The sequence below is a fragment of the Mytilus edulis genome, chromosome 14 (assembly GCF_963676685.1).
Source record: "Mytilus edulis chromosome 14, xbMytEdul2.2, whole genome shotgun sequence".
NCBI lineage: Eukaryota > Metazoa > Mollusca > Bivalvia > Mytilida > Mytilidae > Mytilus > Mytilus edulis.
Window position 1 is genome coordinate 67290975 of NC_092357.1, and position 14343 is coordinate 67305317.

Here is a 14343-nt window from a genome sequence, read left to right on the forward strand (position 1 = left end):
TTATTACGCCAGACGCGCGTTTCGTCTACATAAGACTCATAACGCGAAACGACGTAGCAGAGAGTTACTTACTGCTGGAAATCACGATTGTCATAGATTCTAGTTTGAAACGAGGGTCATTGAGTAACATTAAATGTCCAGTATATCATAGAGTGAAATAAAATAACTTCGCAAGATGCTTTTCTTTTATGTCTTTTGGGAATTGATTTGTATAAGTTCTGTTTCATATTAGTACAAAGCAAATCGGCCAGTAGTAAAGTACAATTAGTATCGATTGTAATGAAGCATCAATCCATCTAATATAACAAATATTTTCTATAAAAAAATGTTCGGTGAATTTGTAGTGGAATCAATGTGGTTCTTCAGTAAATAAGACTATGTCCCTATAACAAGGAACTTGTACTTACGTTTCCCTTTTGTAGAAAATCTTTTGGATTATTCGATGTTTTAATTTTCTACATAAGAAAATGCCTGTACCAATGACAGTTGTTAACCATTCGTTTGACAAAATGTTTGATGGCTTTGCGCTTTTGATTTTGCACACAGATTTGTCACGAAAAACAAACAAAAATGCAATATACATGTACATAGAAACGAACAATTTGATAACAACTGCCATGTTCCTGACTTGGTACAGGACATTTAAAGAAAAAATGTTGGGTTGCACCATTTTTTTTTATTTTAAGAAATGCATTCTGTGTAAAATTTTCACACACGTATCCCTAAACGTCTGGAAAATTAGAAAGGTGAAATGCATTTCAGTTGTATAAGAGATTGTGAAGCATTAGCATAAAACTTCTCTTGGTGCCAAGAAACAATAAATAGGCTAGGACACACATTTTTTTATAAGTTTGCATACATTTTGGCTGGCTGATTTAGATTAAGAATCAAAGTGTTAAATCAGCTCACATTGATTTTTGCATCTATAAATGAAATTTAATTGGTATCGTTTATCTCGATGTATAAGTTTGTTTTTTGATTCGTCTGTAATTTTATCCTTTTTTTCATTTCATTAAAACTCAAAAAGTGATTATATTTTTGTTTTTATTTTCTTCTTTTTGAAGTCTATAACAAATTACAAAAATTGATTTGAAATGTTTAAAGTAAAGTTTATGAAATATAATAGTATATATTTCTTTATCTGAACGTTTGGACATAATTCTCGTTTGTTTTATGCGTTTTAATCGTGGATAAAAGATTAGTTTCATACAATGGTCTTTGAAAGAAAAGATTTTATTTAGTTGGTTTCAATGAGAACTAATGCTTTGAAAATAAAACATAACTTCATTATTTCTAATACTGAATTGGGGGAAAATATCACAAAGCCATTTACTCCGTAGAGGTTCATATGATATTAACACAGCGACCAAAACCGATCGGTCGAACTTTTCACCTATCTACTTTGTTTTCTTTTTTACATTTTAGTTAAATGAAATTAAAAAAAAACAATATTCCGAAAGTGAAACAAAACCTTTGAACGGTGAGAAAACCGGACAGCATGATTTTCATTAAAAGAAGGGCAGTCTTATCTTTCATCCTATACATTTATAGATGACCGTGTATATTCCATATTAAGTAAGTAGGGTTTCATGATAGGATAGTAGGCGGGGCATATTTCAATACATGGTTAATAGCGATGTTATGGCCCTTTTCTAAAACGGGGGGAAAAAAAATTCAACAGACGATAAATTGATAATGAACGATTGACATAAATGCATAAAACATATTTAAAGCTAACAATTTGTGATTGTTGGCATTTGTTTTGTATAGACCAATGGAAATAGGTTCCTAATACTAACGGCCTCTAGTTTAAATACTTCATAGACAATCGGTTAGAAAAATTCGTTACATAGTGTGCCAGTGACCTACTGTGGATTCATTTATTTTCGTGGGAACCAATTTTCGTGGATTAAGGAAAATTTGCATGTTCGTGGATATTTGATTTCGTGGTTTAGCAGAAATCTGCTTACTAGCCTATAGAAAACGTGATATTCGTTGAACATTTAATTTCGTGGTTTACCTATTCCCACGAATACCACGAAAATTGATATCCAACGAATAATAATGAATCCACAGTAATACGATATATTTATGGGGTCAGTAAATTCCATATTGGGATTCAAGCTTCGCTTTCATCCCATATGAAATTTACTGATCCCCTATATATCGTATTAGATCACTAGCACATTATGTTAATAATAATACACACTTTTGTAAATACGTTATTCACACATCTCCTCTTTATTAATTTTTGATTCAACTGCCGGGACACTCGAAGCTTTCGAGGGGTGATTCGAATAATGGAGTAAACTATCAGTATAAACATAAAAATGAAAATGTGGTTAAAAAAAATTAAAAACAATACGTTAAATAATTTCGTGTGTCCGAAGCGCTTTTCTGGATTTACCTTCATCAGGAACGCTCAAAGCCAAACATTTGAAATCCGAAGATGTATAAGTACCGAAACCGTTCAAGAGATACTAGTATATGCCAAAATACCTTAAAATAGCCAAATTCATATGATGTATGATTACCAATGAGACGAGTCTTCACATGAGACCAAACGACACAAAAATTAACAACTATAGATCACCGAACGGCCTTCAAGAAGTAGCAAAGCCCATACAGCATAACCAGGTATAAAAGGCATCGAAATGACAATGTAAAATAATTCAAACACTAAAACACGGTATACAACATCTCCGTAAAAATGAGGGTGTGCTACTACATTTGAAATACAAGTTTTCTACAAGTACAACAACACACCCAAACCAAATATTTCTATTTATCGAATAACTAGGTAAAGGTTTTTAGTAGTTTACATATATAACAAATAAAAATAAGGACATTCGATATGATTGCCAATGAGAATACGACCCAATCACTGTTATTCCTGTGTACCTAAATGTAACTTGATTATTTTACTTGACAATATAGCATTTAAGATATTATCTTACCTCCTATACCATTCTAGGAATAAGATTAGTTAAAAGCAACCGCGAGCAGACTGTGTATTTTTCATATTAGGTTAGTAGGCGGGGCTTATTTTAATATACGGTGTTACGTCCCTTTATAAACACAACAATGTGTTGAGGAAAACTCTTAAAAGTTCTACCAGACGAAAAAATTGATGATGAATGATTGAAACAAAATCACTTTCAAAGCTAACAAATTGTAAATGTTGGCATTTGTTTTTGTATAGGCATATGGAAGTAGGTTCTTAATTCTAAGTATTGTAGACGAACTCATTTTTAAAAGCCTCAAGTCTGAATACCACATGTTATAAGATAGTCGGTAAGATAAATTCGTTACACATTGGTCTATTGACTTATTTAATACGATATTTATTGGGTTAGTAAACTCCATATGGGATTCACTGACCCCATAAATATCGTAGTAGGTCACTACCACACAATGTAACTAATACTATTGTATCATCCGCCCAAAAGTCAATAAGTCGTTCGAATGAGACCATGAACTACGCACACATGGTATACTTCCTTAAAGTGTTTGTTATAGTTATATATCTTATGTTATGATAAGTTAGATCAAGTTTATCATCCTTAAATTTTAGCAGTTTACATTGTACGTTGTGAACTTTAAAAGAAACACAATATATCATTAGGAAAATAAAATATCACCGGCCAAAGAAAAACAAACAACACCTTGATAGAAAAAACAAGTGAAACTGTAGGCTACTGTTCACTGATGATAACCCCGCTGAAATATTTCGGTAAACAGGAAGTTGTTGAGTGATGAATCAGAAAACGCATCACTTATATAATCCCTGAAACCAAATTTCAGATATCCTTGTATTGTAGTTCCTGAGAAAAATGTGACGAATATTTTCAACTTGGCTATCATGTGTAAAATAATACTAGTGTTCGGTCAACAGGAAGTTGTTGAGTGATGATTCTGAAAACGCATCAAACGGTAGAGCTGACTTATATAAAAACTGAAACAACTTTCAGAAATCCTGGTATTGTAGTTTCTGAGAAAAATGTGACGAAAAGTTTCAACTTGGCTATCATGTGTAAAATAGTACAAGTGTTCGGTAAACAGGAAGTTGTTGAGTAATCTTCTGTAAACGCATCACACGGTAGAGCTGACTTATATAAAACCTGAAACCAAATTTCAGAAATCCTTGACAAGTAGTTCGAAAGGAGCGACGAAAATATTCATGGAACGGACGGACTGACTGTATGGATGGGCTGACTGATGAACAGTGAGAGGTAAAACAGTAAACCCCACTTTTTTAAAGCGGGTATAAAAACGAATGTAAGACAAACAAGCAACACCTTGGTCAAAAACATAAATTACGAAAATACAAACAATCAACACCTTTGTCAAACATCTAAACGACGAACAGATAAAAAGACAACACCGTTTGTCAATAACAAAACGAATGAACAGACAACCAGACAGCACCATTTGTCAATAACAAAACGAATGAACAGACAACCAGACAACACCATTTGTCAATAACAAAACGAATGAACAGACAACCAGACAACACTTTCGTCAAACATAATAAACGACAGACAGACAGACGAACAAAACCTCTGTCAAAAACATAAACTACGGACAGACAACTAGACAACACCTTGATCAAAAGCATAAAGGACGAAGAGACAAAACGATAACACCTTTGTCAAAAAAATTAAACGACAAAAAGAGAAACAATAGTTTACAAAATACTATACAGAAAATTAACGCAAAAATCTCAATATTTTATATATTTATTTATTTCTCGCAAATATAGCCTCCAAGTAAACCACCCATTGCACACCAAACATTGTGGAATCTGTATCCCCTAATAGCAAAGAAAAACATGCAATCTTCCGCCAAACTAAGTGATCCATTGGGTTCTCCTCTATCAAATGCAAAGTAAGTCATCTTGACCATATCTCCGTTCTTCTTTATCCATCTCCAATCTCCACCGGGCTTATATCTATTGATGTTACGTCCGCCGACATAATAATGAATACCTGTGAAATAAACAAAAGTCACAAGTGAATATCTCGAATTTGAATACGTCTTACATGCGAAAAAGACTGGCTTGAATTTCTGATCCCTTCAATACATTAGTCTTGTTTTCGACCAATCAAGATGGATCGAGAGAGAGACGCATGCTCACTCTTATTCATTTATTTCCTGTGTAAAATAAAATTTGTTTTGTCTATTTTCTTACTTTTTATTCCTACAGTGCTGTTATTACATTAACTACTAATACCTTATATTCAGTACCTGTGTTCATCTTCAATAGTTCATACTTCATTAACATGGCTTCATTTATGTTTTCAAAGGTCGCCAGGTGTGTACCTCGTCGTAAGCATTTAGCCTAAAAGTATAACATTCTGATACTGTGAATAAAAGTGTATATAATTTTATATTATCAACATGATAACAGTACAGTTATTAGAGAACAAATCTTAATCAAAACTGAAATAGTATAAAAGACAAAGGGTTGCAGCAGCTACTTCTTTCAAATATAAAAATATAAAAATGTGGTATATTATGCTGTTGTCTGTTCTATGGTCGGGTTGTTGTCTCTTTGACATATTCCCAAATTCCATTCTCAATTTTATTATAATTGCCAATGAGACAACTCTCAAGTGTTCCGCTGTATACTCTAACTGTTAATTAAATAATTGACGAACTCGTATTTTGAAGTGATGATTATGATGTCAGTAAATGTTGCATAAAAGGTATTAATAAAATGTACAAGTTCAAACGTTCACTAACTTAAGTTATTTTATGTCATATGATGTATAAATTGTATTACTAGTATCTAACAAAGTACCACATCAGTCAATTAGATAGAAAGGGAAAAAATGAAAAAATACAACAATATATATATATATAATTTTTGTTTATGTTCTGTATTGATTTACAATTGATTGTAATGATTAATATGTGTTCTTTGTTTGTGTGTTGATGACAATGCAAATTTTGGATTTGATATCAATAAACCCTTTGAATCTTTTGAATAGGTCTTATTTTGGGGTTTAAGCATGACCCGGGGTTGCCGATTATTTGTAAGCGTGACACGTGAAAGTCAAATTATTGTGCCATGAAAACAGGAAATGAAGTCTAGCGGGGCACGGAAAATTACAAAAAAAAATGAGAATTGCTTACGTACATAGTGTAAGCGGGATACGAGAATCTGAAAAAAAACAGTAAGCGGGACCCGATACCAGAAACTACTCCCCCAACTTTCCCCCATGGGACCGACTTTTGATTCTTTACTATTAACTGTCTGTATGCGGATGACTGAAAAAAACTTACAAAAGCATCATCGGCCGATATATTATCTTTTTGAATAAGATAACATCCTTTACCTACTCGGCGGTATGGGTAACTGCATTCATCTATAAATATAAATAACTGGTTAAAACAAGATTCGTGCACTCTGGTGAATAAAGAGGAACATAAGAGAGCCAATAAGCTACTTGTATTAAATAGAGTCAGAAATAAAAACATGCGTGTCCACAGAGTCTGGATATTATATGGTACTTTTTATAAACTTCCTGTTAACAAAACTTTGAATTTTTCGAAAAACTAAGGATTTTCTTATCCCAGAAAGAGATTACCTTAGCCGTATTTTGACACATTTTTTTGGAATTTTGGGTTCTGAATGCTCTTCAACTTTGTACTTTTTTGGCTTTATAAATATTTTTATCTGAGCGTCACTGATGAATCTTATTTGGACAAAACGCGCGTCGGGCGTATTAAATTTTAATCCTGGTACGTTTGATAACTTTTTATAATACTATAAGATAAACATATGGCCGTTTCTCTTGTATCAAAAAAATTGATGACTGCCTAAATTTATTTGTTCATAATGCAATTGTACACTCATTATTTCTTTATAAAAGCAGATTTGTTAAAGCAAAGATATTGTATCTACAGATTTTTTGAAAAATTGATAATGTTTATAATATAAGGAACACTTGTTAGGTTTTTTGGTATTTAGAAGAAATAAAACGTCTATAAGATTAATACAAATTCCTTAAATCATGAAAACGGCAATTATTCTGTATTAGTAATATGTGTGTGATTATAATACATTTATAATTCAAATAAATATATATATATATATATATATATATATATGTGTGTGTGTGTGTGTGTGTGTGTGTGTGTGTGTGTGTGTGTTTGCTTATGTGTAAGTAATTTCTTTTTTTTTCAGAAATAAACGTATAAATATTTTGACATACCTGCATGACATCGAACCAGAAGAAGAACAAACATATAGCAAATGAATTTTAACATAATGAATACCGCATGTATTCCCAAAATAAAACTACGTTCTATTATTTCGTTTTTTATATAAAATAACATATATCTAATTTCATTTTAATTATGGAAACAGATTTTGTTAAATTGAAATCTATCTTCTACGTACTTTAATAATTTCATTACAGTAAATGTTCTCATTATGACCTGTCACAAATAAAGGCAACAGTAGCATACCGCTGTTCGAAACTCATAAATCGATTGAAAAAAAACAACAAATCCGGGTTACAAACTAAATCTGAGTGAGACGCATTGAATATAAGACATGTACATATGTAAGAGGAGAACAACGACAGAACATTTAGATGTAGCACACACAGAAACGAACTAGGCATTAGACAAAATCCGACGAGAATAACAAATATAACATCAAAACTAAATACATGAATTTGGGATAGAAAAGTACCGTGACATGTCACAATCAAATATAAAAGGAAACAAACGACACGCACAACAGACAATAATGCGTTCTTCAGTCCTGTCTTCTCAAACTTAAAATTCAAATCCCACGTTATAAAATTCATAACGTGACATTAACAAACTATTGGTATTTCGCTTGAACTAATTTGAGGTTGATTATTAATATCATATTTTTTTTTTACTTCCTCGTTTGTCATAAGTCATGGATAATGTGCACATTAAATTATCGATTATTTGTGTATCTGGTGACGACTTCGTGTTATTTCAATCTTTACCAATAAAAAGTAATTTTCAAAAAGGACAAAATGCCTGTTTTTCATTTTCTTTTTTAGGCAGACGTTGTCAGTTTAATTGCATGTTCTTTTTGATATTTTTCGCATATATCTATTTCATGTATGGCCATTTAAGTGGATATGTGAAGGGCTTATTCTATGCTTTATCAGATATATATAAGAGTTTTTCATTATAAATCAATGCAGTTCAAAGTGAAATTGTATATATACATTAAATTAAAATTACCACTGTTTAAAACACTACCTCTACTAATAGTTAATTCAAATATAAACACATTTTCAAAGATAATAAAAAAAAATCAATTGACTGCTAAAAAAGACACAGTCGAGAAATGAAGAAAATGCATTTATAATTTTATAAATAAAGGCAACAGTAGTATACCGCTGTTCCATATTCATAAATCGATAGAGAAAAACAAATCCGGGTTACAAACTAAAACTAAAACTGAGGAAAACGTATCAAATATAAGAGAACTACGACACAACAGAAACACAACATTAAAATGTAACACTCGAATCTACTCGTCATTTAAAATTAAGCTTTCCATTTTCAATTTTCCATTTTTAATTTGTTTTTCGAGATAAAAAATGGTAATTTTAATAAATTTACCTTTGATAACTATATCACCACTGGGTCGATGCCACTGCTCTTGGACGTTTCGTCCCCGAGGGTATCACCAGCCCAGTAGTCAGCACTTCGATTATATGGTCATTTTAATTAATTTCCTGTTGACAAAACTTCAATTTTTTTGAAAACTATCTTTCTTATCCCAGGAATAGATTACATTGACGTATTTGGCACATTTTTTTGGAATTTAGGTCCTTAATCATCTTCAACTTTGTATTTATTTGGCTTTATACTTATTTTGATCTGAGCGTCACTGGTGAGTTTTATATAGACAAAACGCGCGTCTGGCGTATTAAATTATAATCCTAGTACCTTTGATAACTATATAATAATGATTTTTGTAAAATACGTTAAAGAATATCTTTGAAATACCATGACTGTCATTTATCACTAAAACTGTCAAACTACTGTGACATATACATGTATCTCACGTAGACTATCTAAAAGTTTTTCCACAATGTGGATGCTTGGATTGGTGGACAATAAACTGATAAAACCAACAAAACACGAAAAAATCTGCTGTTGTAATCCGGACAAGTGAAGACATTTTCATAAGAAACTATACAAACGGTATTGTCATAGATGATATTAGCTGTAGCCAACAATAAAACTTGTGCAATCTTCTACTGAAAATTAAAAACAAAGTGATAAATGAGGGGGGAATAGGGGGTCCGTTAACATGTTAACAACACCTCTAATTTGGCAAAAATAGTTAACAACAAATGATAAAATGATGATAACAGTTAACACAGTGGGTTGAAAACAGTATACAATTTAAATTTATCTCAGATAACAGATAGCAACACCTAAAAAAGGACAAAAAAGGTAAACACAGGTATTGGTCCCCCTCACAAATATACACACATCAATTGTGTATATGAACAACTATCAATAATAGTTCTAATCTAATTAGTAGTTTTGGAAATGGTGTTATATGGATCAAAATTAAAATCAAAAAGAGATTGATTATTTTTTATTCCTTCTATTTCAAGTCAGTTTCCAATACAAACAAATGATTTGCTAACATGAAATACCTTAAAGAAAAGTAATTAAAATACAGTCCATTTATTACTGTATCTGAATGTTTGAACTTTTGAACATTTTTCTTTTCTGTTTGTAATGTCCCGTATGAGAATATTAGGAGGATTCCGCTTAAAAATAGCAGGATTCCATGCGGAATCCACCCAAAAGTTAAGGCTTATAGACGGAATTAAGGCGGACATGGAATATCGAAAACAAATCCGCCTTATGTATCAAAGACCTTAGATAAAATATTTACTACTTTCCTGTTGAGTTAACAGGATTTCTGTATAGTTCAAGAAATATCATAGACGGAATGCTGGACTTAGTTTATTTGTTCAGGTTTCTTAGGAGGAAATTGGACTGATAAAAAATTAAATTTATGAGGCGGGAATTGGTACTCATAATTTTTTTCAAACTTATGAGGCAGAATTGTTCTTTTTTTCAAATGAAAAATATATCATTACTGATGAGAGAGCGCATGCTGATTATTTAGGCCATAAAGCCAGTTTTTGTACCACCCTGAAATCCAACATTTATCTAAAGAGTCTTAGAGATGGCATATGAACTTCAATCAAATTTAAATAGTGTCTATAAATTGATAGCATTGTTAGGTAATTTATAACGTTATGTTATGTGTTGCTATTTATATACATTTATACATATATAAAGTGACTAGAATATATAAACTTATTTCATTTACAGTATTTAAGACAATAATTTATTTTTGAATTTTCCAACTCAGAAATTGCAGGTTAAAATTAATTTATTTTCAAGTAGAATTAATTATTAAGTGTATCTCTATTGTACATTTATCATAAATTTCTACAATTTAAAATATAAAATAATAGATAAAAATTGGTGAATATTATCTATTTATCATTATTTATATCAAATATTTAAGATTTAGGTAATTAATAGTATGATTAAGGAAACATCTCAAGGAATCAAACAACTCCCTAAACAACCCCAACACTGGTCAGATACAAAATTTGAACTTGCAGACATTACAAGAAAATATGTCTTATTTATCTTGACAAAATGTGAATTTTACCATTGATGCAGAGCTGTAGGCTTAAAAGAGCCAACGTATTCTATTAACATTAAAAAGTGCAGATATATTCTTCTGATGACATGACTTTTGGATTTGTTAAGATTGATGTTATCATATATACTTTGGATTAAATCTTCTAGTAAGTACAAATTATGAATAAGTATTTCCATCTGTTTGAATATTATGAAACTGCTATTTCCCTCAAATAAATTGTGACATATATAAGTACCATGTATGATCAAGAAAATAACTATAAAACCATGCATTTTTTGCATATACATAATTACTTTGATATTGTGTACAACACAAGACTTATATCTTTAAGACAATCTCTTTTATAAAATATTATTGAATAGTAGTTTTGGCAAAATTGGAGATCTGTAGTATGGCAGTAATAATTAAATATATATATATATATATATAGACATCTAGTCCAAAAAGCAAAAAGCATTATCTTTTAAAACTAGTACATATGTACTCAATTATCATGATTATGTATCAAATTCAAGATTTCAAAAATTGCAAGACCTACATGTAAATATGGGCCTATGATGTTAAAGTAAAATAAAAGACCAATACTAATCAAAGTAAAGAAAAATCTATACACTTCATGCACAGAATATGGTTTAAATGCATTTTTTTTTATATATGTCAGGACTGGTGAAACAAAAGAAAAATGTTTTCTGATAGGACTGAAGAATGGACACACAATCAAACTTTTAGTAAGTAGTTTTATATGAAAGAAATCCTTATTAATGCTTTTTAAGTAATTTTTGCACATATTGGACTTTCAAAACATTTTGAAAAAAATTAAAAGTTGTAAAACCATCTGTATTTTTTGTTTAGATATAAACATGATATATATATATCTTTGAAATTAGCAATTTTAAAACGGAGGTCACAGCCCACAGTTCTTATTTTATTGAGAAAAACCCTAAAACAGGTCATAGTGAATTCATTATAATTATCTGCCCTTGATTTGACATGTTTTTTTTCTAAAAATTATAATTACTCTGTATAACATGCTTAACATCTTATTTTGTATAGTTTGATCTTATAATTTTAAGTTTTAGATGTTTCTGTTGTATATTGAATGATATATGTATGGTAAAAATAGTAAATTCAAGTCAATATGTCAAAATGGTGGAAAGAATACAAAATATATATTGGAATAGACATGGCCAAATTAAATAAACCAATGAAGGAATGCATAAAAAAGTCACCCCACCTTATTAGGCAGCTCACAATTTACCTGTATAACATAGACCAATCTGGCAAATTCCTTTTAGTTTGATCAATATAATGCATTGTAATTTTAATCTATGTCCTCATTTTTTAAAGATTATGAACACATTACTGCTTGGTGCACATAACACAACAGATCCATGCAAGATGGTCAGATTAATGATGTTGTTACAGAGCAAATCAGTTATGCACGAAAGAAATTCAGGTACTTGTGATAATACTTTATATTCAAAGAACACTGAAAAGACCATATAATATGAACAATAACTGAAAATGAAGAAATTGTGAAGAACTAAAAATGTCAAAATTATACATATAATAATTTGTAGTTGCTTAAATACTTTCGATCAAGTTTGATAACAATTCTAGCATTTAATTGTATGAAGGCCTAGTTTTTTTTTGCAAGAAGGCATAGAAATGGTAAAAACCTGAATCTTTGGAATGAAAATTTCTTTCATTGAAAGCAGAACTTTTTCATATTGTTAAGGTGGATTTTGTTCCATATTCTAAGGCGAATTTTTTTTTCAAATTCTTTATGCGTATTTTTTCCGTTTCTTTAGGCGGATATATTTTCCTTCTCTTAAGACGGATATTTTTTTGAAAAAAATATTTTTCCTTTTAATGAGACGGAATTTTCCTCCCCCCCCCCCTTTAAGACGGCTATGTCGGCCCTATTCCGCCCTGAACTCGCCTGTAATCCATGTAAGAAAGCTTTTTGTAAAAGTGGACTTTAAACGGATTCCCTCTAACATTTCCGTCTGGAATGCATGTAAAATACGCCTGGATTTTTTCGTACAGGGTGTTTCACTCGTTTATAAAAGGTATAATTCACTGGGGTAAAGCTGATGACCGTAACTGCATTCACGGTCATCCCAAGATGTCGGATGAAAAATTAGGTCAGTATCTGTATTGTCTGTTTCAGTGTTTCTATATCATTTTCTTTACAAAGTATACATTGATACGATGTAAATTTATAAAAGATTCACACAGAAATCACAAATTACTACCGAAAAATGTTCAGGAAACGCGAAATTCAATTTGAAAAAATCGCTAAGATGTCCGTAAATCATTATCAAGATATTTTCAAGATGACCGTAACATAAAACAAGGATGACCGTGATTGGTAAACAGATGACCGTAACTTGTAAAAGATGACCGTAATTTGTAAAGAATGACTGTAATTTATAAAGGATGATCGTAACTTTTAAATGATGACCCTAAATTCTAAGAATATCCGTATTTGTATTCATTGCTTTTTGTTGTGTTTGTCTCAATAGGGGCTTAGTTAGTGTATATAAACATGTTTCATCAATTTATTTATAACTATTTGCCGTACTTTGAGTTCATGACAATAATAGTAAATTCAAGTTGCAAAGGAGTAGGTCCGGTAAGGACCGATTTTGGCCTCAAATTTCAGGTTCATCTGACGAAAGATTTTGACCATTTTTTAAACACTTAAGTGTCTATTTTTTTGAATTAATTAGTTTATGTGAAAGATTTTAACAGATTTAGTCATTAAAAACGATCCGATTCAAGTTCAAATATGAAAAATCTACCTAATAAATTATGCCGAAAAATGTCACTTTTCAGATGGTTTTTGGTAAAAATGAAAGTGGCCGCATCCGTGTTCATCCTCAACCTTTATATATGTTATGTATTATCATGAAATACAACTTACATTTCAATATTAAGGATGAACACGAATGCGGCCACTTTCGTTTTACACGAAAACCGTCTAAAATTTAACTAAAATGCTAGAATAATGAGGATTTCAGTAATTTAGCATGACTTAATGGTGCTAGTACCGCATATATGTGCATTGTATTATAAAAAACAGCCCATATTTATGTAGCAGAAGCATTATACTGTCCAATAAATAACTAAAGGTTTACATTTTAACAATTTTGTAAAACTGCTATATTTTGGGGCCAAAAAGGGGTCTTACTGAACCTACTCCTTTCTCGTAAACAATGAAATATTTATTGATAACGACTTTAAAATTTTAATACAAATTGACAGAGATACGACGAAAAGATGAAGAAACAAGAATGTGTCCCTCTGAGGTGACTCTAGTACATGCCTCGTCTACACTATAATTTTCTATGTTCAGTGGACCGTTAAAATGGGAAAAAAACTGTAATTTGGCATTATGATTAAAAAGATCATATCATAGAAAACATGTGTACTAAGTTTCAAGTTGATTGGACTTCAACGTCATCAAAAACCTCCTCGACCAAAAACTTTAACCTGAGGTGGGACAGACGGACGAACGAGCAGACGAACGGACGAACAAACGAACGGACGCACAGACCAGAAAACATAATGCAAAACACTAATCAAACATATGAATATCCGGTAATCGAGCCTGTGTGTATGGTTCCAGA

At 31.1% G+C, this 14343-nt stretch overlaps 2 protein-coding genes across 3 annotated transcripts in view; both read right to left on the minus strand.

Moving 5' to 3' along the window:
- Positions 1–14343, minus strand: part of LOC139504471 (lupus La protein-like) — a 71498-nt gene that overhangs the window by 24341 nt on the left and 32814 nt on the right. The gene's annotated exons all lie outside the window — the stretch shown is intronic.
- Positions 4726–7290, minus strand: LOC139504472 (uncharacterized). Its single transcript, XM_071294576.1, has 4 exons — positions 7221–7290; positions 6289–6371; positions 5248–5341; positions 4726–4988 (listed from the first exon to the last, which is right to left on the minus strand). The coding sequence occupies exons 1-4, from the start codon at positions 7273–7275 to the stop codon at positions 4744–4746; spliced, it is 477 nt and encodes a 158-aa protein (XP_071150677.1). The 5' UTR covers positions 7276–7290; the 3' UTR covers positions 4726–4743.